Genomic DNA, 23,988 nt, shown 5'->3' on the forward strand with positions numbered 1-23,988 from the left:
CATTGGCCCAAATAAATACCTGAAGGATGGAAATAAAGTATCCTACATTGCTACTATTGATCTGATATCAGTACCAATGGTTTTGATACTACTGATATTTGGATCAATCTGCTTCTAGTATCCATTAGAACACCTATGCCCTACAAAATGGGTAAGGCTATTTCACTCATGTAAGCATCGTTTCTCAAAGTTTTAATATTAAATGTTACTGTTTTTTACCTTACTTTAAAAAAAAAAATTACTAAAAGAGTGAAGTGATTCCATCCAAAAAGATGGAAATGTAATGGGAACTTTGCATTTAATCTTATTTAACCGGTTCATACAATGATGAAACGAAACTTGCAGTCAGCTGTGTTCAAGGTCATGATACACGTTTTGAGGCTTTCTTATCAAGTAAACATGGAAAGACTGCAAGTACAAAGGAGCTGTCATGAAACGCGTTCGTGCTGTGTTTATCCTTTTCCAAAGATTTCATCAATAAATCTCAGAAAGACAGTTTGGTTTCAACTCTCAGTTTATTTTTCCACAACACTGAGCAATAAGTTATTTCTGTTTGTGTCTTTAGCAGTGTTGTTGCTAGTTCACTGACTAATCCTGAGGTCACATCGCCCGCCCTTTTTGGTTTTCAGTCTGATTCAGTTAAAATGAAGCTGAACTCGATTCCTGACAAAAACACAGATATATACGATGCGTTGTGAATGTGCAGACAGATTAGAACATCCAAAAATCCAGGTGTTAATAAATTATAAAAAAAATTAAAATTCATTATGATATGAAGAGAGACATTTAAAGAGGTCACCTTCCCGAACGCAGGATACAAAAGAGGACAGTGCAGACTGCAAGAGTATAAAAATGTGGAACCATATTTACAATTTACTTCGTTATACTTTATGTTTTCCTTCACATAAATAAAGACCATCGACAACCAGGTTTTATTTTTAATGACTAAAATGAGAGCATGATGGGGTCTAGCCAGCCTTAGCTATGCCTTTGTCCACAAAGATCACTTAAACAGCATTAATACCACACATTACATACCAGTACCACATGGTCCACCAAAAGTGAACTAACGTCTCCACAACACTAAAGGTCACAGTACAAAACACTCAGGTCATTATTCAAAATGCATCCATAATAACAACATGATGCTGATGTATGACCACTCAGAGCCTTTAAACAAGCCCACAACAGACTGACACCAGAGTTTGTACAAACTTTGGTTTTATTTTAAATGACTAAATATTCTCTGGTAAAAAATGACAGCCAGGAGAGCCCAACAGCCAACCTCAGGCATGTCTTTAGTCACACCTTGTTAGGTGCAAACAGTTACCGATTACTGCTGCTGCAGAGGGGTGTGACATTCAGAACTGGGAAAAATTGGTGAATAAAATCGCACCACAGTGAACAAATACCCTTACACTACTGGTAGCATGAGGCAAAACCTAGATCCTACAAAAGTTGCACAGGTACTCCAACTCCTCCAAGATGGCACATTAATACGTGTCTACCAGTACAGAGACCTGGACAGGGACAGAAATAAGATCTGCTCCTTTGTGCAAGGAGAAACAGGATGAGCACTGCCAGAGATACAAAATGACCTCCAGCAGGTCACAGCAGGTGTGAATGTCTGATCAAACAAAGACCCAGCTGACACCCTGTGATTTTCACAGATGAGAGCAGGTTCACCATGAGGACATGTGACTGATGTGAAAGGGTCTGGAGAAGCTGTGGAGAACGCTATGCTGCCTGTAACATCGTCCAGCATGACTGGTTCAGCGGTGGTCTGGGGAGGCGTATCCCTGGAGGGACGCACAGACCTCTGGTATGTATAAAAGCACGTGCGGAACGTACAAACGACTGAGCATCATTTTGAGTTGCTGCAGCAAAATTATGTCACTTTGATTTTCAGGCACTCTTTCATTCCTCACACACTACATAGTTCATATGAGTATAAATATTGATCCTTGTTCCTTAAGTTTTTTTGAGCAGTGTATTAGTAATGTAACATTAAGTCATGAGATCACAGTTAATCTTTCACTGCATGCAAATGGTTTATTGCCTTGTTCCTCATATGTCTCTTTAGGCTTCCCTCGCGGGTAAATTTTTGTCCACAAATGTCACAGCCAAATGGTTTCTCTCCCGTATGAACCCTCTTGTGCCTTTCAAGATTACCCTCTCGGTTAAATTTCTGTCCACACAAATCACAAGCAAATGGTTTCTCTTCAGTGTGGACGCTCCTGTGCCTGTTCCGAGCCCCTACCTGTGAAAACCTCTTACCACAAACACCGCAGGCGAATGGTCTCTCCCCCGTGTGGACCTTCTTGTGTATCTTAAGATTTCTGTTGCAGTTAAACCTCCTACCACAAATGTCACAACCGAACGGTCTTTCGTCTGAGTGGCCTCTCATGTGTATCTTAAGATTTCTTTCACAGTTATATCTTCGACCACAAACGTCACAACCAAACAGTTTCTGATCTGTGTGGATTCTCCTGTGAGTCTTCATGTGGATCCTCCATTTAAATCCTTTCCCACACACATCACAACTAAAAGGTCTTTCTTCAGTGTGAACCATGATGTGTTTCTTAAAATGTGACTTCTGCTTAAATTTTCTACCACAAACACCACATCCAAATGGTTTTTCTCCTGTGTGAACTCTTTTGTGTATTTTCAGATTTCCCTCGCCATTAAATCTTTTACCACAAATGCCACAGCCAAACGGTTTCTCTCCTGTGTGGATTCTCATGTGCCTTTTAAGATTATACTGATCTCTAAACCTTTGTTCACAAAGACTGCAGCCAAATGGTTTCTCTCCTGTGTGGACTTTGATCTGTAAATCTGCAGTTTGCTTCACTGGAAAACATTTCTTATTGGTGAAGCTGCCCAAAGAGGCTTTTCCTGAATGGCGTGTCACGTGTCTCTGAAGAGACCACTTGTACTGAAACCGTTTACCACACTCAGAGCAGATGAAGGCTTTGGCCCTGCCCTTCTTACAGTCACTGTCACTTTCTTCAGTTTCAGATCCAGAATCCGACAAAGGCTCCTGCCAATCATCTGTGTCATCATCCTCATCATCAGCACCAATACTGACTTCAGTTTCACCAGAGGTAAAAGTCTTTGCATCGGTGTTTTGCTGTAACGGGTTATTTGACTCCGGGTTCCCAGCTGGCTCTGCTCCTTCACTGTCCTCTCTGTCAGTTTCTGTTTTTATTTTTGTTGAGCAGCTGATTTGACGCCTCTCTGCCTCTGCGTTGTCTTCGGTTTGGCTATGAAGAAGCTGTGTGCACGGAGGTTTCTCTTCTTCATCTTCACTCTTCACAACAACATGAGAGAATGGAAGTGTGGCGTTATCAGCCTCCTGTAGACCGTTAAGCTGCTCTCCATCCTGACTGGTCAAGAGTTCCTCCTGTTCCTCCTTAATGTGGAGCAGGACTGAGTCCTTCTGGTCCTGCTCGACCTGCTCGTCCTCTGAAGGGAAAACTAAAACAACAAAAACATGCATACATTTAATATTTAAAACATTAGCAGAGATTCTCTGGAGTTTAATAATATTTTAAGGAGCAAACATTTCATGGACAAGCATTTGTCTGCCTTTACGCTATTTAGACAATAATGACTATGAACTCTGACACGTCTTTCTCTATTAATGTATCTAAGGTGTCTCTGTGGCTGGAGGACTGCATTTACTCGCCACAGTCTAGAATGTAAAAAGACTGCTTCTTTGTCAGTATACCAGACCACATCTACTATCACGACTGGAAAAACTGGGGTAAAGATAATGCAGTTACAGATTAATTTAATTACAATTTCATGCAGTTTTGTAACATTTTACTGTTTTACCAAAAATGTACATTTTTTCTATGCTTATAGTCTAAAATGAAGGCAAACAAATGTGTGCGTCTTTTACCCAGACTTTTCCTGGTGTGTATCTGCGCTGATTCTTCTGATTTGACCAGTGTGGGAGACACAAAAATGTCATCTCTGGGCTCATCAGGGCGAAGATTTTCTATTTCAGACACTCCGCTTTGTACTTTTGAATACAGCTGCCTGAAACATGAATATCAATCATTAATATTAGTATTTCTTACAATTGGCAAACCTTAGGCATGAATGTAACTAACTCATCACTGGTGCAAAATATATATGCAGTATACAAGTGTGTACCACAACTCTGTACAATGGGGTCACATGTCCAATTGACTGGATTTATTTGTGAGAGACTAAATATGTCTGAGCTTAAGATCCACAGTTAGGTCCATAAGTACTTCTGCACACCAAGAGAGCGGCTTTTAAGTCAAACAGTGAAAAAGAGTTTCTCTTTCACTTGACCTAAGACTGACTAGATTCGAGCCTCTGCATCAAAGTCAAAGTCAAAGCCAAATGTATTTATATACAGTAGCACATTTAAAACAACAACTGTTGACTAAGGTGCCGTACATTTAAGATAATCAAAAGAAATAAAAACAAGAAAAAGGAGGATAAAATGAGAACGTTTGAGTAAATAAGACAAATAAAAGTAGTACAAACTCATTCTGATGTAAAAGCCAAGGAATAAAAGTGGGTTTTCAGACGGGTTTTGAAAGTGTCTGAGGTTGGGGAGGTCCTGATGTGAAGGGGGCAGTCACAGCAAAGGCCCGGTCTCCTCTGTGCTTTAAACTGGACCTCGGGACAGCTAGGAACATTTGATCCGCAGAGATCAGAAAGGTATGAGGGTGCTAACCTGTGCAACGCCTTAAAAAACAAATAATAAAATCTTAAAATCCAATCGAAATCTAACTGGCAACCAGTGTAAGGATGCTAGTATGGGAGATATGTGGCCTCGCTTGTGTGTGCCAGTTATTAACTGTGCTGCAGTGTTTTGGACCAGCTGCAGACGGCTAACTGATTAAAGACTACTACAAAAGTCGAGGCGAGATGAAATGAAGGCATCGACATCTCTCTCAAAGTCTCTGAAACAGAGGAATGGCGTCACTTTTGCAAGTAGCTGGAGATGAAAGAAACTCGTCTTGATTACAGCATTAATCTGTTTATCAAACGTTAGATTACAGACAAAAATCACTCCTCTTTTTTCTAAAGGGCCAGTGTAGTAGTGGTCACAGGGACCAAACACAATCACCTCTGTTTTCTGTTCATTCAAGTTAAGAAAGTTTAAAGCCTTAACGTCCTCCAAACAATCTAGTGAAACCTTCAGAGGACTCACAAATTCATGTTTTAGTGGCTGGTAAACCTGTGAGTCGTCTGCATAACAATGGAAAGAGATGTCATGTTTTTTTTTTAAATGAACCCATAGGGAGCATGTAAATTGAAAGAAGGACTGGGCCAAGAATGGACCCCTGGGGGACCCACAAGAAAGTGAGGTTTTTGAGGACGATGTATCTCCAATCTACCCTGAGACCATTAACTGTGCGTCTTCCCCGGTCATTCTCCCAACTTTCCCATTTTCTCTCTCCACTGTCCGACTGCAATCAAGGCTGAAAAGCCCCCAATATATATATTTTAAAAAGTGCCACTGTCTAAAACCTAACTGTATATTACACTTAGAGCACATTATAAATAAAACGTGATGGTTTTACACTCAAACTCTGAACCTGCTGAAGGGAAAGTTACACGTTCAGACCAGGTTGCCGTGGTGATCCAGCCACATAAAGAGACAGCAACCTTTGTGGATCCTCTGACTTTAAGCTTGACATACTTTGCTAACCCATTTATCTCTCTTCCTCTGGTAGAGACAGGGTTGCCTCTCAGAATATGTGACAAAGAGCAGACTTCGGAGTTCATTATATTTAATTTGATTTCTTCTTCTTAATTTGTCTGCTCCCTTTAGGGTTCACCACAGTGCATCATCTGCCTCCATCCCATCCTGTGCCAGCATCCTTTTTCTGTTTCACTAACCCACTACATGTTGCTCCTTCACTGCATCCACAAATCTTCTCTGAGGTCTTCCTCTTTTCCTTCTTGTCTGGCAGCTCCATTTTTTACATCCTTTGTGCAAAATATCCACTCTCCCTCCTCTTCACCTCTCCAAACCATCTCAGCCTCGCCTCTCTAACTCTGCACTGTCACTCTGATGGACTCAACATCAGCTCGGCCTCGCAGGCCCACAAAACCTTTATACAGGAAGTTGATTTTGGTTCTGTGAATAAAAAGTCCTAATCTCTGATCCTTTGAGTCTTACCCAGTAGATATTGCAGAGTTCAGCTGATGTGGGTGAGAGGACTCGTCCAGTATTAACTACCTCAAAATCGTCCAGGTGTCTTCCCTGCTAACCCTGAAATGAAGCGACCTGAGTAGCCCTGCAGGTCAAATCCTATCAGCCCCACCTGTTAATGGTAACTCCCCTATTGATCGTTTCACTTCTAACTCCTGTGATGATTTTAGTGGCCTGGACAGAAGGCTCCAATAAAATGATGCACACTTCAATCTCTTTCTACCCGGCTTGAAGGACACACCGTCTCCAAACCATCAGATCTCACTGCCATCTGTCACAAATCACCCCGACACTCGTCTCCACCCAATCCACCCTGCCTGCCCTGTCTTCTTCACCTCTCTTGCACCGTCTGTTCCTTTGAATGGTTGACCTCAGTCATTTGTTTAATTCATCCTGTTCCCAGCTTTCTTGTTTACATTGTTTAAAAACTTGTAAAGACAACTAAATGAACATGATTGCTATTAATCTTAGTTTGAGAAACTCAGCCCTGCATCATTTGTAGGTACACAAAAAACCAAAACATGTTAATGACCCAGAGATTTGTGCGTGAGACATTCATATGCACAGTTTATGAATGAAGCACATCGCCCACGGTTGTGCTTTCACACACGTGTGACATGACAGGAGCTATTTCAGAGCGATGACTCACCTTTCTGTCCCTCTAGAATCCTCACATTGAGAGACTGATGGAGGTTTTCCATTCATGGAACTTGATGTTGTGACTCTGCTCTCGTAACTGCAAAAACAAAAGCAAATTAAGAGTTTCAAGAGCTACACGACTCATCTGCATAACACGGAAATACCAGCTGTGACCTAACCCAGCCATAATAGGGTGAAAATCGGGATACGTGCTAGAGAGACTGCCAGGTTGCAAGGCTACATTCACACCTGAGCATAATTTAGAATCAGAGGTTAACCTAACATGCATGTCTGTGGACTGTGGGGAGAAGCAAAGGAAGAGAATAGAGAGAAAGGCTCCGGCTGGCCGGTGAATTCAAACCCAGCATCGTGCCAACGCTGAGCCCCTCACCCACAGCACATAGTCTGATCACTGCAGGCCACAATGACCCTCAGGCCATCGGCAAATGAAAAGAGTGCTCCTGATAACAAGCACGACCCTGCAAACAGCAGTTTGTTTATCTGACCCTTTTCTATTTCAAGAAGTTCGGTCAGAGTTGGAGGTCATTCTCCGTGTAGCAGCAGCAGACAGCTGGTACTATTAAAAAAATGAAACACCTTGCTTCTATATTAATAAATAAGGAAACACTGAGTCTGTGTTGTAGAATAAAGGTGCTCACACCAAATATTCACTTGTAAACTGTTTCTGCCTCATATCCTGCATTTCTATATATGCTTGCACATGTTTCAATAAATCACTGCACATATGTCTCATTTTCTAACAAAATGTAACTGTTAGTACTTTTCTTTTGTTTGTTTTACATATAATTTAATATCTTTTTATCCATTTACTTTTAATTATAATTCTGAACAGTAGGATCCACAGTGTAGAGCAGCTCAGCAGTATTGTGGCGAACACATGCAAATCTCCAGGTTCGAGACTGGGAGGAGAGAGCAATCCTTGGCGAGGGTTGAGTCGTGGAGGCCATCTGCTGTAAATCAAACATGCGGATCCATCTGCTCGAGCAGCCGTCTGAGAAAAAGGGAGCAGGCAAGCAAAGCATACTCGTAGATGTGGTTGTTGTTCAGGTAATAAAGTAGAAATGACACATTGATTTGTGTGAAATTTTCATACATACTACCGAGATTTAGGCCCAGCGTTACATGTGAACATACGGGCAGATGCTTCGCTCTCCTGCAGTCTGTGCTGCAGGATGCAGGTCAGCTTGACTGACGGGCTGAGTGAGCGACTGTGACTGTGTGTGTGTGTGTGTGTGTGTGTGTGTGTGTGTGCGTGCCTCTGCAGGCTCCTTTCTATCCATCTCTAACCAGCAAGCAAACCAGTCACATTCATGTGTGTTTGGGACATAAATATCAGTCCAATCATGTAGCAGCACAGGTGTTAAAGGACTAGCTGACACTTTTGCTTCATCATTTCCGTGCAGTATTTAAGCATTTAAATAATTTGAATAAACTGATGATTAAATCAATCCCAACCAATGCGCGCAGATATTAATTTTACATTATTCGGTTAATTTGATCCTGTTGTTGATCTTATTTTGATGCCTACACCCTATTTTTAATCACACAGGTAGTTTAAATTACCAGTCCAGCAGAAAGGCGGCCAGTTCAGCGTCAGTCTGGAAGCATCTGTCCCTCTTCAGTGCAGCCCACCTGGAGTAAGCAAGCCCGAGATCTACCCTGGTGCTTCCCTGAGGCGTCCTTTCCAGGATTAGTTTTGCGTCTTTGTATTTTCGCTGCTCTGACGGTGAGGTCTGCAGCTCCATCGCTTTTCTTCCTCTTAAAAATGATTCTTCATCCTCAGTTTGTTTTCCAGGCTTCGGCTTTCCAAACAAAGCGATTATCCAGCTCCAGCGGCGGTTCTACAGGGACAACACAACCCCATCCATCAGGAGGGTCCACACGAACACAGAGCCGACCTTTCTTTGATGATCAACCCGATCTGTATTTTGTTCCCCCTAGCAACACCGGAGAACCAGCAGAAGGTTCCTACCTAGTGTCTGCTGGCGAAACGGTTTCCTCAGTGGGATGCATGAGGATGCACATCAAAAAGACGATGGTGAGAGGAATGTTTTCATGGGTCAAGTACAGTTCAGGGGGCCCGGTGGCGCCAGTGTCCGGCAGCCTCGCCTCGTCAGTGCGCCCCAGGGTGGCTGTGGCTACAATGTAGCTGCCATCACCAGTGTGTGACTGAATGTAGTGTTAAGAGCTTTGGGGTCCTTAGCGACTAAGTAAAGCGCTATACAAAAGCAGGCCATTTACCATTTACTGTACAACACATTTGTAGAATAATATTTTATGTATTTGTATGTAGTGGATACAGAATTATGTCGTTTCAATATATCGAGTAGTATGACATGGAACTACTTAAGCACACACACAGCACATGTGTTCTAATTGTGGTTTAACATTGTGCGTGATTAAAGGTTATTCGCACTTACAGTTTTTTAAAAGTTTTTTTAATGTAAAAAACAACAACAAGACATTACACAGGGACAAAGCATTTTAACGTCCATATTAAGAACAATAAAAACGCAAATACAGTTATTAACATACAATAAACACATATGGTTATATAACACATGTGGTTATTTGTCTTTTATATACAGTATAACGCACTGTGTGAAATGTGCACAGCGCACAAAAAAATACAAGAACACATTTAAGATGCATAATGTAAAAAAAACAATTATTGTTTTACTTTTGCTGCATCCTTAGCTGTTTAATAAAACGGTTTATCTTAAATCGTAATTTATTTTCACAGTCATTACTTTTAAAAATGTATTTTCTTTATTAAAGAATAAAAACACCCCAAAAGAAGCAGTTTTATTTCTTCAAAATACAAATTTGAGCATTAAAAAAAAAAAACAATCCGGTGGATACTATTTTTAATCTTAAATATTCAAATCTTCCTCTGAAGATGTGTCCTGTAACAGGTCTGTGCATGTAACTATACTGAGCATCCATTTAATAAAATTAGATATAATGAAACACTGTTTATAAAGTATGCAGTTCCTCTTCTACCCACTTTTTTTATTTAAACTTGTTTCCAAATGTTGGAATACAACATGTAAATAAAATTAGAATGAGGCCATTTGCAAAGAGTTTAAAGCCTCAAAACTTGAACTAGTTCAAAAACAAAACACATTAAATGTTGATATCAGTAACATTGCTTTTTGAAAATGTTTACATTGTTTCAAAACAGCTGGGGGGAAAGGAGGCATTACCTCTTCTATTGAAAGGTATCCTGTGGAGTTTTTATCAGCTCCATACAGCAGCTCCTAACAAACAAACAAAGCCATTAAAGAAGAAGACTGGTGACTACAAAACACAGGTCAAGTATTTAATGTTGTTTTATGAAAGAAAATGCATTCAACAACATGACATACACATTTTGAATTTTTGCTTCATAAAGAATTTTAGTTGCTCAACAGTTAAGAATTTAAATGGGTCTAGTTTACATTTCATCATCACAAAAAGAAGACAGACGTAAATGTTTCAAGAAACAAAGAAATGAAACAGATCTATCTAAATGAACATTGCAAGGGACAGCAAACTGAGAAATAAACACAAAAAGCAAATACAAGAGAAATATCAACTGGTCACATTTTACGTGTTAATTCATGCCTACTTTTATTTTAGCACTCTTTGTTTTAAAGGCAAATTAAGTTGTTTGTTTTAGTCTTTTATTTATTTTTTGTTGGGAGCTCTGGTCCTCCACAGTCATAATCATACTCTTTGACATTACACATACATGACTGATTACCCAGTTGCTAACAAATACATTCAGTCAGCTGGAGGAATTACACTGCTTTTGCCATTTAAATTACAATGCTCATGAAAAATCTTGAAAATGAAAAAAAAAAACATGTCATCAAAATTTTATAAACTAAATTTTAACAACATTGAAATACACCACTGAATTAATCTGATATCGAGTTCTGCTCACTAAACTATGTCGTTCAGAGTTTAAAACTGTTCCCAGGTGAACCTGATGCCCAAAATAAGCACTGGTTCAGCAGATACATCCAACATACTGGTACTGGTAAAGCTTTACCTAAGGTGCTGCTGATTTATATCCATAATGAAACAAGTATTGCATTTTTATTAAACTTTATTAAATATCCCACTCACTGTGTTCGGTTTAGCCCAAAACAGCTGCTGCCTTCTGCAGAAATCAAACCTGAGGGTTTTCTGCCAGAAAGGCTTTCTAATATGTCGAGTTTGTGTTTTAATATTCCTTCTTAAATTGTGTCTTCGGTGGTTGACAATGCAGGTAAGCACGAGTGCTGCCGATAAATTAATGCTTCAGTCACACAGGTGTAGAGACCTGTGGGCAGCCCCAAATACTCATGACCTCCAGCAACCACTAAATCAAGTGAAGTTCATATTTTCATTTGCTAGGTGGTTGGCGACTGGTTGTGCAACTGAATCGACTCAGATTGGTTGCTGGTTGTGGACCTCCCCTACCAATTGGCAGGTAACTACTCTTCAGTGATCAGCACCTGGTGGGTGGGAGATCAACCCAGACTGGGTATATGTAGCAGGATCCTCAGTGCAACTCCAGTCCTACTCACCTTGCCGGACAATTCAGATCTCATTATGTCTCTTTACTCTCCATCCTTAATGTAGTAATGGCTGTCCTCAGGCATTGGTAACATGCTGAATTCAGTAGTTCAATAAGAAAACTTGATGGCAGAATTGGAGAGGGTTGTCTTTGTTTAATCCCTGAGAATTAAGTCTGCCATGTATCACATGCTTCTGCAGATCGTCTGCCTGACAAAGACATCTTCTAACTGCAGCTGTCCTTTTAACCTGGCATCAAAATGGCACCGACCTCCCAGTACCTGGTGACTACCAGCAGCTAACGCACTCTAGTCTTCTGTCTGTGGTTAGTATAGCGCCATTTCTGGTGTTGTTCTGTGGTGCCACTGTAGACACCCTGAAGATGGTGTCACGTCTATGCCAGGCACCCTTGACAGTTGACAGGAGGTGAGTAAGAAGTTTGGCACTTGATGGAGTGCGGAGTACTGACAGTCAATGCTTGACAGTTCACCAGAGAATCCTTAGCTACCAACTTTCGTCAAGCATAAATATAGTGGAAAACAAAAAAGAGATACTTGGCCACAGCTTCTGTTGTCTCTCCACAGAACTTCAACAAATGCCAAATGCCATCAGTTTGATTGTGTCCGCATGTGTCTAAATGTTGTGTTCAGTCCTGGATCATGAGGAAAATGCCAAACACATTATCCCCAAAGCCTGGAGAGACGAGGCAGTCATGCAAGATATTCGTAGCAGGAAGTCATGATGACAAAAGGCAGCGAGTCTACCTGAAGCATGACTATAACACTGCTGGAGCTCTAACCTGGTAGGCTAACTTGTGGCTGTGGAGAGATTTGAATGAATAAGGCAATTATTTTTAGCTTTTTTGGTATCCCTATATCCCAGTGTAATAAATACAAAATACAAGATAGTTCACTCACATGAAAAGAAATTGAAATTTTAATTTCAAATTTAGAATATAAGAATTTAAAGGTCACAATGGTCCATGTATAAAGTACAATATAATGAGAAACATCTGCTTTTTCTATTTTTCAAGTTTACACATAACACCGACAAGAAACTGAGACTCTCCGCCTCAAAGTAAAATTTGCACCAATTAAAATGTCTTGCAGCTGTAAGGCACAAGTTTTACTACTGTGATACAAGGAATCAAGAAGTAAGTACCAGTGAAACATGATTGTTTATTAACATAAACACTCAACTATGATCAGTAAATAAATTGTGAAATAGTTCACAAATTCAATAAAAAAATTAATTTGCTGGGACAGAGGCTACTGGGGCGGTGCTGGCCGGGACTGGAAATAGGAACTACTGAGCAGAGTGCTGCTCGGGCCTGGAATCGACTCCATGGAGCCCGGAGGGAGGAGGACTGGAACTGCGGACTGCTGCCGCTGCTGACGGGCAGTACGGAAACGAATAAGCATCCCCATAGTCTCCTGCTGAAACATTGACCACTGTTCCTCTGTGAGCATGCCCACCTCGGTGCTCAGGTATTGACAGTACATGACTCGGTTGTTGCTCAACCCCCCAACGGCCGCCTGCAGGGACTCCATAGCTACCTGCAGGGACCTCATAGCCGTCTGCAGTGAGGACATGCTGTTTGGGATTTGAAGAACTGCCTTGTTGACGCAGCGGCTGGCGAGCTTGGCCTTCTTGCCCTTTAACTTTGGGGTTTGACTGGAGGGAACAGGAGACGGAGACCCAGGACGACTTGATGACCTCGCAGGCTCTTCGTCTCCTTCTTCTTCTTCCTCTTCCTCCTCCTCCTCTTCCACTCCGGTATTGGTGGACTGTGCCCCTTGAAGCTTTTTAAACACAAGCAAACAAACATTAACATAAATATCAAATGCATACAAGGCAAGTGCAGACATTTTATAGCACATTTACTTTTGCTTAACTACTTCCCCTGAAACGCCATTAAACAGAGCAGCTACAAGGGAGAAAAAAACAAACAAACAAAAGGGCATATTACTCTACCTTTCCCAGGCTGCTCCTGCGGATGGTCATGTGCTTGTCCAAGAATTTGAACATATCTGAAGTCCACCGCTGCCTGGCTGTCAGTGGTCGTGTTGCTTGCTCATTCTTCTTCTTCCTTAGTTTACCATAGACGGTCCGCATGTTGCGGAACCACCCCCAGAGGAAGTTCCCTGAGCACAGTCGAAAAAAAAACACAAACATAAATGTCCCGTTTAAAAAAAGATAAAAAACGTTAGAGTGTTTTAAGATACTGAGCATCAACAGAAATTACAGAGACATAGCTCACCGGTAACTCCTAGCTCCTCGGCCTTCTGATCCAGCAGCTGCTCTCGCCTGCGCTTGTCCTTGAAGTCGCGTGCTGTCTGGTCGTAGAAGAACGGGTGAGCTGCAAACCACTCTACGAGGTGGTCTTCCTGTTCGGGCGAGAGAGTCGCCTCTGGCTCCATCCGGATTCTCTTCTTGACCCCGGGCCAATGCGACACCATTGGCTTTTCATCCTCTATCTCCAACTCTGGCTCCCCGGTCACAACTCTGTGGCCAACACGTCCGTGCAGGCTGGCTGACGAGCCCGGCTCCAGCATTGTGTGTGGCATGTTGGCAATGAGTGACAGCGAGGGGTCACTGTTTTCGTCCGAGTCCTTCTGGTATTGAGAGGTTGCAAGAGTGATGTCCGAACTGGAACTGGCAGGCAGGCACTTCTGCCATCTCCCTCTTCCTTTCATGGATCTACGTGCAGTCCTCCTTTCCATTGGCGGGATGCTGAATCTTGACACGTTTTTTTGCATCATGTTTGGTGACTGGCTGTAGACTTGTTGGCGCTGTCGGCACACCTGCATTTACAGTTAGAGGTCAAGTGATTAAAAGCTCTCAAGGTCACCAACCAGTCCCGCTGACCACTCGGCAAGTAGTTATTGAGTGTCTGCAGAGTGTCTGTGTCCATGCAAACTATGGGTAACAATCTGCTAGCAACCAAAGCAATCGCTATGAGGTTTTTGGTGCAACACAATACACCTCTTTGCCATTAATTTTAGCTCGTGACAGCCAGCAACCACTTGCCAAGCAGTCGGGGATTACATATTTTACCCTAGCGACCAGTGGTTGGCAGGATGATAGTCAACTGGTCTCTAGGCCTGTGTAACAGGGGCATAAGGCAACAAAAAAAACTATATACAGTTTCACATTGTTGGTCATATAATTAATAAAATTATATTCCAAGTTTAAGTACATTAAACCTTATTTAAAACTATATATAGCAGAGTATCCAAGGCCAAAAACTGTTTGTGTGCAAAATAAAATTATATTCCCAAGAAAGTTTGCTTCAACTCAAATCATGTCAAACAAATTCTTTTAAAAGGTAAACACAGAAATAGATACATTTCACAGTGGGATTAAGGCTCACTCTAATTTGTAAAAGTCTTGTCTTTGACCCGCAGGGCTTGCAAAATCGCTAGCCCGACGTCCTGGAGCTAGCGATATCTCCAGTCGGGCCACCAAAATCTTTCTCAGCCCCGACCGTTGGGCTATATGATAACCCAACGGGCGGGGCTGAGACAGATTTTGGTGGCCCGACCGGAGATATCGCTAGCTCCGGGACGTCGGGCTAGCGATTTTGCAAGCCCTGGACCCATTTAGTCACCAAAGCCTATAGTGGCTTTCTTGATCATTATGACTTCCAGGAAGCTAACAGAAAGTCCTAAAGGTGATCTTCTCCAACTATCTCTCCTGATATAAATTAACTGAGGTCTAATTTCTTACCTATAAGTACTGATTTACCAATGATAGATTGTATATTACCCCAAGTACAACTAGTATCACTGTTTTATATTTATGTAGCAATTAATTGTACAAAATAATGGAAATGTGAACAACTGGGGATACATTATTAACATGTCCCCATGTGTCTCAGACTTCCCTGTCACGTAAAAATTTCTGCACTACCAAACTGTTTCTCTTTTACATTAACTTTCACATGTCTTTTCAGTTTTTCAGATCATGTAAAGTTCTTCCCACACACTTCACAGCCAAATGGTTTCTCTCCCACATGAAGTTGCATGTGTCTCTTCAGATTGCTTCCTCGGTTGAATCCTTCGCCACAAACACCACAGCCATATGGTTTCTCTCCAGTATGGACTATCTTGTGAATCTTCAAACTTTCGTGATTAGTAAATATCTTACCAAAGACATCACATCTAAACAGTTTTTCTCCTGTGTGAATTTTTATGTGTTTATTGAAAGTAGAAGAATGTCTATATTTCTTTGTACAAATCTTACAACAGAAAAGTTTCTCTCGTGTGTGGATTCTTATTTGAGACTTAAGATGAGTGTTTTGGTTAAATCTTTTGCCACAAACCTCGCAGCTATATGGCTCATAACCCAATGGCCTCTCTGCTGTGTGGACTTTTCTGTGAGCCTTGAAATGCATCTTCTGCTTGAATCTTTTACAACAAACACCACAACTAAATTGTTTCTCTACTGTATGGACACTCTGGTGTCTTTTCAAATCTCGTGAATATGAAAATCTTTTGCTACAAATATCACAACCAAATGGTTTCTCTCCTGTGTGAACTCTCATGTCTCTGTCAAGACTATACCGCTGTCTTAAAGTTGTTTCACAAACATTACAGCCAAATGGTTTCTCTTCGGTGTGGTCTGTCCTCTGAGACTCTACATTTTTCCTCACTGTATGAGATTTCTTAATTTCCAAGCTGGAGCTGGAGGATAATTATTTTGAATGACATGTCATGTGTTTTTGAAGAGACTGCCTTTGGAGAAACTCTTTATCACACTCTGAGCAGCTAAAGGATTTGTTTAAAATGTTAAATGCCCCCTGACTCTTTATGCCTGACTCAAGTTCCCTGCTCACCTTCCAAACATCATCACTGTGTCTGGTTTTAGGTCCAGAATCTGATACAGGCTCCTTCCAGTCATCATCATCATTACTCACTTCAGTCTCAGAAGAGTCTGAAGCCTTTACATCAGTTTTTGGTTGTAAATAAATATGTGTATCAAGGTTCCCTTCTGATTCTGGTCCTCCACAGTCCTCTTCATCAGGCTCTGTTTTTACCTGTTTAGCTGGGCTGCTGGTCAGAGGCTCCATCTCACTGTTGTCTTCAGTTTGGCTTTGATGAAGCTGCAAAGACTGAGACTTCTCTTTATCATCATCTTCACTCTTTACAGTAACAATAGTGAATGGGAAAGTGGTGACATCAGTCACCTTCAATCCATTATGCTGCTCTCCCTCCTGATTGGTCCAGAGTTCTTCCTGTTCCTCCTTTATCTGCAGAGACTCTCGGTCCTGCTGGTCCAGACCGAGGCTCCATTCAGGGTGATCCTCTTTCATCTCCAGCAGCTGCTGAACTTCTGCAGAAAACAGCAAAACACATGGAGTTAAATTATTATAAAGGCAATTGTAGCACTGGAGTATTCTAGGAATCTGATAGAAATTAGAAGAAAGAATGAAACTATACTGAGATGAGTGAAAATCTTTAGCAAGCTTGTGTTTCTAGTCGACTTTTAGCCTGCAATAAAAGAAATGCTTTATCATTGTACTTCCAGTGAGTGTTTTAAAAGAAATGCTGTCAGGATGAAGGAGTTTGTGAAAGTGAAACAAGTTGGGGTTTTTTTCACTTTGCTTCACCAGAGTTTATAAGAGAATTCCTGCTTCAAAGCCATCATATAAATAATAATTTAAAGGTACAGGCCATGGAATTAGATATATATGTTATACTCATAAATATATATATTGTATTGAATAATGTGTAATTATGTCTTCCAGCAAAGAATGAATCAATTACAAAACCATTACAAAATTACTTGTTTTAAAGCTCAGTTTTTAAAACCTCACGGTGTAACTACAGCCCAGCAGCTCACAGTTTGCCAGGCATCAAATATTTGATCAGGTTAGAAAAAAATAATTCTGAGGCCAACAAAGATTTGAATGGGTACATGAAGCTGAGGATCGGGATTTTTTAAATTATGAGTAATATAAACCATGCAGCAGTATATTAATGACTAATTCTGAATGGATTATCTCCTGAGTGACGTTTGGTCCAATTAGAGCATCTTTCTCCTGCCATGTGATTGCATTTGTCCCTAAAAATCGTGAACCTTCATCTTAATTTTTATCAATGGGATAAAGATTTGGCGTTCATCCTCCAGCTTCACTGTGTGTTTGTATTATGCTAACCATAGCTCTGTAGCTAGCCACCACAACATTATATACCAGCTAGCCCAACTTCAGCAACCCTACAAACGTCACTGGTGTTTCGTTTTCTGTCTTCATTTATGTTGGATAGCAGAGCTGTATGTTTTTAATTTTTCAGAAATTTTTCAGAACTTCAAACTTCATAAATCCTGTTTCTCGTGGATGCCTGGATTTGAAACTTTATTGCAGAGCAGCCACACGGAGCTGGGACCAAAGTAACAAAGGTCACCATCAGTAACACACTACAACGGCAGGGAATCAAATCCCGCAGTGCCAGACGTGTTCCGCTGCTGAAGCCAGTGCATGTCCAGGCCCGTCTGAAGTTTGCCAGAGAGCACATGGATGATACAGCAGAGGATTGGGAGAATGTCATGTGGTCAGATGAAACCAAAGTAGAACTTTTTGGTATAAACTCAACTCGTCGTGTTTGGAGGAAGAAGAATACTGAGTTGCATCCCAAGAACACCATACCTACTGTGAAGCATGGGGGTGGAAACATCATGCTATGGGGCTGTTTTTCTGCCAAGGGGACAGGACGACTGATCCGTGTTAAGGACAGAATGAATGGGGCCATGTATCGTGAGATTTTGAGCCAAAACCTCCTTCCATCAGTGAGAACTTTGAAGATGAAACGAGGCTGGGTCTTCCAACATGACAATGATCCAAAACACACCGCCCGGGCAACAAAGGAGTGGCTCCGTAAGAAGCATTTGAAAGTCCTGGAGTGGCCTAGCCAGTCTCCAGACCTCAACCCCATAGAAAATCTGTGGCGGGAGTTGAAAGTCCGTGTTGCTCGGCGACAGCCCCAAAACATCACTGCTCTCGAGAAGATCTGCATGGAGGAATGGGCCAAAATACCAGCTACTGTGTGTGCAAACCTGGTAAAGACCTATAGTAAACGTTTGACCTCTGTTATTGCCAACAAAGGTTATGTTACAAAGTATTGAGTTGTATTTTTGTTATTGACCAAATACTTATTTTCCACCCTGATTTACGAATAAATTCTTTACAAATCCTACCATGTGGATTCATGGATTTTTTTTTTTTTCACATTCTGTCTCTCACAGTTGAAGTGTACCTCTGGTGCAAATTACTGACCTCTGTCATCATTTTAGGTGGGGGAACTTGCACAATCGGTGGCTGACTAAATACTTTTTTGCCCCACTGTATTCATCACCTGAGCTAACTGCTCAGTTTAGTTTAGTTTTTTTCCCCCCAGTTTTGCATTATATGTGCGTTTAAAAAAACAGATTCAAATGGTCACTAAATCCAATTCAGTCCAATTCATTTTTATTTGCCTCATACATAATCACATAAAGAGGCTCAAAGAGCTTCACAGGCATAAAAACAAACAAACATAAGAAATGAGGTCACTTACATATTAAAAAAGAAGTTTAAACAAACAAGCAAAACCATCAAGAACACACAGACGTCACACGTTAGGAAAAATAAACTGCATATAAATTATAACTCAGTCCAATTCAAGAGAAACATGTCCATTTTTTCTTTGTATGACATTGTCATGGTTACATATCCATTAGCGCTATTTGGCATGGACCTGACTTGTAAACTGAAAACTGCAAAAACAAACAAAACAACAACAACTTTTATTTGTGTATTTGCTAATGGTTTTTTCATAACCTTCCCTGTCTTTCTCATTATGTTTGGTGCACTCCTATGATATGCTGCTACCCTCACCTATGGCAACGAGCTGTGGGCAGTGACAGAAGTGAAATATTGACACTGCAGATAAAAGTAGAAGAAGAAACAGGACTCATCTGAAGGATGTCTCTGCTCTCTGTGTAAGTGTGCAATCCTGACATGCACCTCCTGGGGAATGTAACTACATGTCAGGTCAAAGTTGCCAACTAATGTGGTTGTTCTGTTCAGCACTGTTGATTAGTGAGAGAATAACAATCGCTGTCTTGATACAAGGAATAATAATTACAGCATCAATATAACGACTCACAAATACCAGCAGATTCCTGGAAGGAGAATGCTGAAACTACAAAGAATGGGGGAAAACTAGAGGGAAAAACATGTTTTTCTGACAAAGGTGAGGACCCAGTATTTTATTTATTTCTGTTGGCTGGCACTACATATGAAACACCGGGACAAACTGCAACTAACCCATAATGCACCAGCACAAGTGTAAATGCCAGCAAAAATGTCAGCCACTTATGTAGGTTACGTCACCAGCTCCCCACAGAAATCCAAATCAGCCCTTAGAGACCGCGTGGGCTTCTGTGCTTAGACTGCTGCACCTTAAAAGTGGAGCTAATTTGATGCCCTGCTCCACAGACACACAAAGGCACACAGTAAGAAGTGGTGTGTAAATGTGTGAATGTGGCTTGTAAAGCAAGTAAAAAGTAATTTGAGTGTTCAGTCAGAAGAAAACACTGCTATGGTTACAGTTCTGGTCAGAAGTTTCCATCCACTCATCAAGGGCATGAACACCATGGTGATTCTGGCCTTTTAATGAGTGATGCTGTAATGTATGTCTTAAGTTGTCAGGATCAAAGCCTGTTCAGATTCAGAGTCATCTTTATTTGGCCGAGTTTGTGCATACAGATGAGGAATCTGACTCTGGTTCCCTTTGCTCTCTGTATACAAAAAGAAACCATTTTAAATAAGCAACATATTCACAAGGAGAACATAAATATGAGGATACAAGTAACAGAAAGTCTTAAAAAACTATACAAACTATAACAAACGTCTGTATACTGGTGAGTGCAACCTTGATGAACCTTAGATATTAATTTTAAAAGTGCAAATTGTGTAGTACAATGTGCACATGGCCTGAACAGTGGGTTATTTCAGTGTCCATCCAGCCTGGAGGAAGAAGCCATTGCTGTGATGACTGCTTTTGTAAACAGTGCTCTGTAGAAGCTGACCTAAGGCTGCAGCTTAAACCAGGATGTTTAAGGATCTGCAGAGATCCATCCATTCGCTTCCGCTTATCCTTTTCAGCTTCGCGGGGGGCGCTGGAGCCTATCCCAGCTGTCATAGGGCGAGAGGCGGGGTACACCCTGGACAGGTCGCCAGTCTGTCACAGGGCCAACACACAGGGACAGACAACCATTCGCACTCACATTCACTCGCACAAGTACAAATTATTCAGACGTGTCACCACTTTGGTCTTGAAGAACTGTCAGACTCAGAAAGGAGGACTATGGTTAGGATGTTCAGGAACAGCCCAGGAAACATCGAGGCTCATACCTGCCATGAACTGGAAACTACTGTAACACCAGCACAACTGTCCACAGTGAAGCCAGGGTTACAGGGTACCGACCAACAAAGAAGCCTCTGCTCCAAAATCAAAACCTTCAAGCTCAACTGAAATGTGCAGCTGCCCACGTGGACGGGCCAAATGCCTTCTCGAGAAAACTTTTGTGGTCAGACGACACAAAGATTGAGCTGTTTGGTCACAAATACAAGAGTCGAGCTGAAGAATTCAAACCTAAGAAGACTGACTGTCAAACATGCTGTGGCCCATTTCCTGCCAGTGGTACTGGTATATAACACAACGTGAATGGAATAATTAAGAAGGAAAACTACCTCCAAATCCCTCAACTTCACATCAGATCAACAGCTTGATGGTTCAAGCTTGGACATGGTTGGATGTTTCCGCAGGAGAACGATCCCAAACACATCACTGGTTTTGAAATGGATAAAGCAGGCTAGCATTAAACATCTGGATTTACGTGGCTCCGACCTCAACCCTATTTGAGGACTATACTTAAGAGCTGATCTGTGCCAAGGAACGAACCAATTTAAAAACAAAAGTTATGCCAGGAAGAGTGGTCAAATATTCAGTCAGAATTATGCCAGAAGCTTGTTGATGGATACAAAAACAACAAAAAGCTGAAGTGCAGTTTGTTAAGGGACATTTAACCAACCAAAAGTTTAGATTTTATGTTTATATTTGAATCTGTATGTATATTTTTGACCCTGTGTGGATGAAGAGGGGAAAAAAAAACACGCATTAAAAATACAATCATTCCACGCTGCAAAAAGATCAGATAAACTCCATATAGAGCTGGGCGATAGAACGATAACGATATGTATCGCGATATAACTTTTACTCGATAGAGAAATTAAGCTATCGCGATAGACCTCGCCGCTCTTGTCCTCTTTTTTTTTTTTTTTTTTTTAAAAAGGTCAGCCAATCCAAATTAAGTAGCGCAGAGCCGAACCAATCACAGCCGCAGCGTCACGTCGCGTGACTTGTTACGTACAGCACAAGTGCCAAGCCGCACGTGTGTTTGTTTGGGAAGCAGCCAGCGGGTAATGGAGGAAATGAGTGTGCCGACTAGAAAAATCAACCGAGCGTGACCGAAGAGAAAACAGATGATGGTTCCAACGCCGGAGAGATTGTCGAACGGAAGAGCCATAGAAGTTCCGTAGTGTGAAGGTATTTCGGCTATTTCAAGTCTGACAAAAAACAGAGTAGCGTGCACTGTAAATGTGCCGAAAGCAAGTCTGGAAATACAATAAACTGGTGCATGCGTCACACTGTGCGCCACGTTATTGTTTCGGTGAAATGAATTTCTACGATACTGTTACTGTTAATTCTACTCTCTGCAGTGTTTAAATGCTTACATATACACACAGTTACTGTCCCTCCACACATACGACTCGGTTCTGCTTCTGTGCCCCAGCTTTGTTTACTTTTTCCCACCGAGGCTTCTAGACTTCTGATTGGCCAACATTTCTGCACGGTTAGGAATCTAGCGCCACCTGCTGCTTTGGCATGTTCATAGCAGCGTTTTCCTTCATTTCTGCCTTTATGTGTGGACGGGATTATTTTTAAAACGAAAACGGAAAATCTCCGTTTTCAAAAATACCCGTGTACGTGTGGACGTAGCCTCAGTCTCTGACTGGAAGCGCTAATTCGTCATTCGGCTTTTGTCAGACTAAAGTAACTGTTAAAACTGTTTGAAAAGCTCAGCTATACAACAAGGAGAGATTGAGAATTTCCTTTTAGTTCTCAGTTTATTTGATGTTGACAAAAGTTAGTCAGTTTTGTCTGTTCTTCTGTAAAACAAACTAAGATTTATTTTTAGAATTAATATTTTGTTTCTAAGTGGAATTGACAATTTAGTTTGTTTCGTTTGTTCTATTTTGAAACTTAAACGCTTTAGCGGCTGCCTTTTGTGTAGTTTGCAATATTTGCCTTTATTTATCTGAAAAAGTCTCATGTTCCTTAAGTACATCTACCCTGTTGAACTTATTATGGGAAATAAATATTTAAATCAAAACAAGCTGCTGATTATTTCACATTTTACTTGTGAGCAACGGCACATTTAAATCTTACAAATATAGTTATTTGGCTTATATCGTGATAGATATCGTTATCGCCTGAAATGAAAAAAACATATCGTGATATGAAAAAATCTCATATCGCCCAGCTCTAACTCCATATGACAGTGACATTCGTGACCATGATGAGTGGATGTAAACCTGTGACCACAGCTGTAGATGCAGAATCAGCCCTCCACCCTGAAGCAGATCGGAAACTGGGAAAGATTGGATCGCTGCACTCCTCCTCATAACCAACCTTAACTCACACCGGTGTTACTTGTGTCCTACGAGCTGTTCCAGGATAATGTGAACTGATTTAATGAAGTGAAAAGAAAAAAACCACACACGGCCATCCCTGTCTGGTGTGTTAGCAGCTAGCCCGTTTCCTCCACATTAAATCTGTCGTTATTCTCACCGGAGGTTTGGCTGCCCTCGTCTTTCTGCTGCTGATGGACTCCGAGCGGGTTAATCTGCTGCATCTCTTCGAAGGACAGACTCTCGGCGCTGTGCTGCTGCAGATAATCCGCTCCATTCATGGTGTCCGCAGATATTTTCTGCTTCACAATAAACTGCAGGCTCCTTCGGAGTCAGCACAAAAGATCACAGTCGCACACTTACACGTCACTGCTGCTCGGGTCCCGCGTCTACAGATGACATCATGCGTTATAACTGGAGACGTGTAAACATGAATCCGATACATTCTTCTCTTGGCAATGTTTGCTTTTCCTCTCATAAGTCTATAAATACCAAACTAAGATCTCTCTTTCAGGATGCAAAAAAATGGAAAAAAGTTTGGACTTTACCACAAAGGTTTTTCTTGACAAACAAAATTAAAGAGATTTCCTTTAAGTTGATTCATAAGTTTTACCCTACCAAACAATATTTGTCCAAATTTATGGCTGAAATAAATGTAAATTGTACCTTCTGTCAAGAGCAACCTGAAACAGTTTCTAATCTGTTTTGGTCATGTAAATTTACGTGTAAATTCTGGAAGGATTTCCACAAGTTTATTACTGACTCTGTTCTCCCTAATCTTCAACTATACTATAAGGATGTTATCTTTGGCTATTATAATTTTAAAGACAAGGACAATGAT

The 23,988-nt window shown here is 41.2% G+C and overlaps 2 protein-coding genes across 5 annotated transcripts; both read right to left on the reverse strand.

Annotated features, from left to right (window-relative positions):
* Window positions 1–428: 428 nt before the first annotated feature.
* Window positions 429–8,793, reverse strand: LOC147324081 (uncharacterized). Of its 2 annotated transcripts, none has more exons than XM_086304500.1 (4): window positions 8,429–8,793; window positions 6,855–6,941; window positions 3,905–4,044; window positions 429–3,477 (listed from the first exon to the last, which is right to left on the reverse strand). In XM_086304500.1, exons 1-4 carry the CDS (start codon window positions 8,608–8,610, stop codon window positions 2,027–2,029), a joined length of 1,860 nt encoding a protein of 619 aa, XP_086160626.1. In that variant the 5' UTR covers window positions 8,611–8,793; the 3' UTR covers window positions 429–2,026. The 2 variants fall into 2 exon arrangements, with proteins under 2 accessions (XP_086160626.1, XP_086160628.1); XM_086304502.1 differs by lacking the exon at window positions 8,429–8,793 and adding an exon at window positions 7,676–7,853.
* Window positions 8,794–12,323: 3,530 nt separating this feature from the next.
* Window positions 12,324–23,528, reverse strand: LOC147324082 (uncharacterized). 3 transcript variants are annotated; one of them, XM_086304499.1, is made up of 6 exons: window positions 23,308–23,524; window positions 16,599–16,744; window positions 16,449–16,523; window positions 13,671–14,214; window positions 13,385–13,554; window positions 12,324–13,212 (listed from the first exon to the last, which is right to left on the reverse strand). In XM_086304499.1, exons 1-6 carry the CDS (start codon window positions 23,426–23,428, stop codon window positions 12,679–12,681), a joined length of 1,590 nt encoding a protein of 529 aa, XP_086160625.1. In that variant the 5' UTR covers window positions 23,429–23,524; the 3' UTR covers window positions 12,324–12,678. The 3 variants fall into 3 exon arrangements, with proteins under 3 accessions (XP_086160625.1, XP_086160623.1, XP_086160624.1); XM_086304497.1 differs by having other exon boundaries at window positions 16,248–16,744; window positions 23,308–23,528; XM_086304498.1 differs by having other exon boundaries at window positions 16,449–16,744; window positions 23,308–23,523.
* Between the last annotated feature and the right edge of the window lie 460 nt (window positions 23,529–23,988).

This window comes from Aulonocara sp. 'chitande type north' Nkhata Bay, linkage group LG8, assembly GCF_057382095.1.
Source record: "Aulonocara sp. 'chitande type north' Nkhata Bay isolate Kocher_YH1m ecotype deep benthic linkage group LG8, A_spYH_male_GT1.1, whole genome shotgun sequence".
NCBI lineage: Eukaryota > Metazoa > Chordata > Actinopteri > Cichliformes > Cichlidae > Aulonocara > Aulonocara sp. 'chitande type north' Nkhata Bay.

Coding starts and splice junctions, on each gene's coding strand:
- LOC147324081 (XM_086304500.1), bottom strand. CDS start 8,610: ATGGAGCTGCAGACCTCACCGTCAGAGCAGCGAAAATACAAAGACGCA. Junction 6,942..8,428: donor GCCGCCTTTCTGCTGGACTG/GTAATTTAAACT, acceptor TTGTTTTTGCAG/TTACGAGAGCAGAGTCACAA. Junction 4,045..6,854: donor GATTCTAGAGGGACAGAAAG/GTGAGTCATCGC, acceptor TTCATGTTTCAG/GCAGCTGTATTCAAAAGTAC.
- LOC147324082 (XM_086304497.1), bottom strand. CDS start 23,428: ATGAATGGAGCGGATTATCTGCAGCAGCACAGCGCCGAGAGTCTGTCC. Junction 14,215..16,247: donor ACAGTGATGATGTTTGGAAG/GTGAGCAGGGAA, acceptor CTGTAAATGCAG/GTGTGCCGACAGCGCCAACA. Junction 13,213..13,384: donor GCAGGAGCAGCCTGGGAAAG/GTAGAGTAATAT, acceptor GTGTTTAAAAAG/CTTCAAGGGGCACAGTCCAC.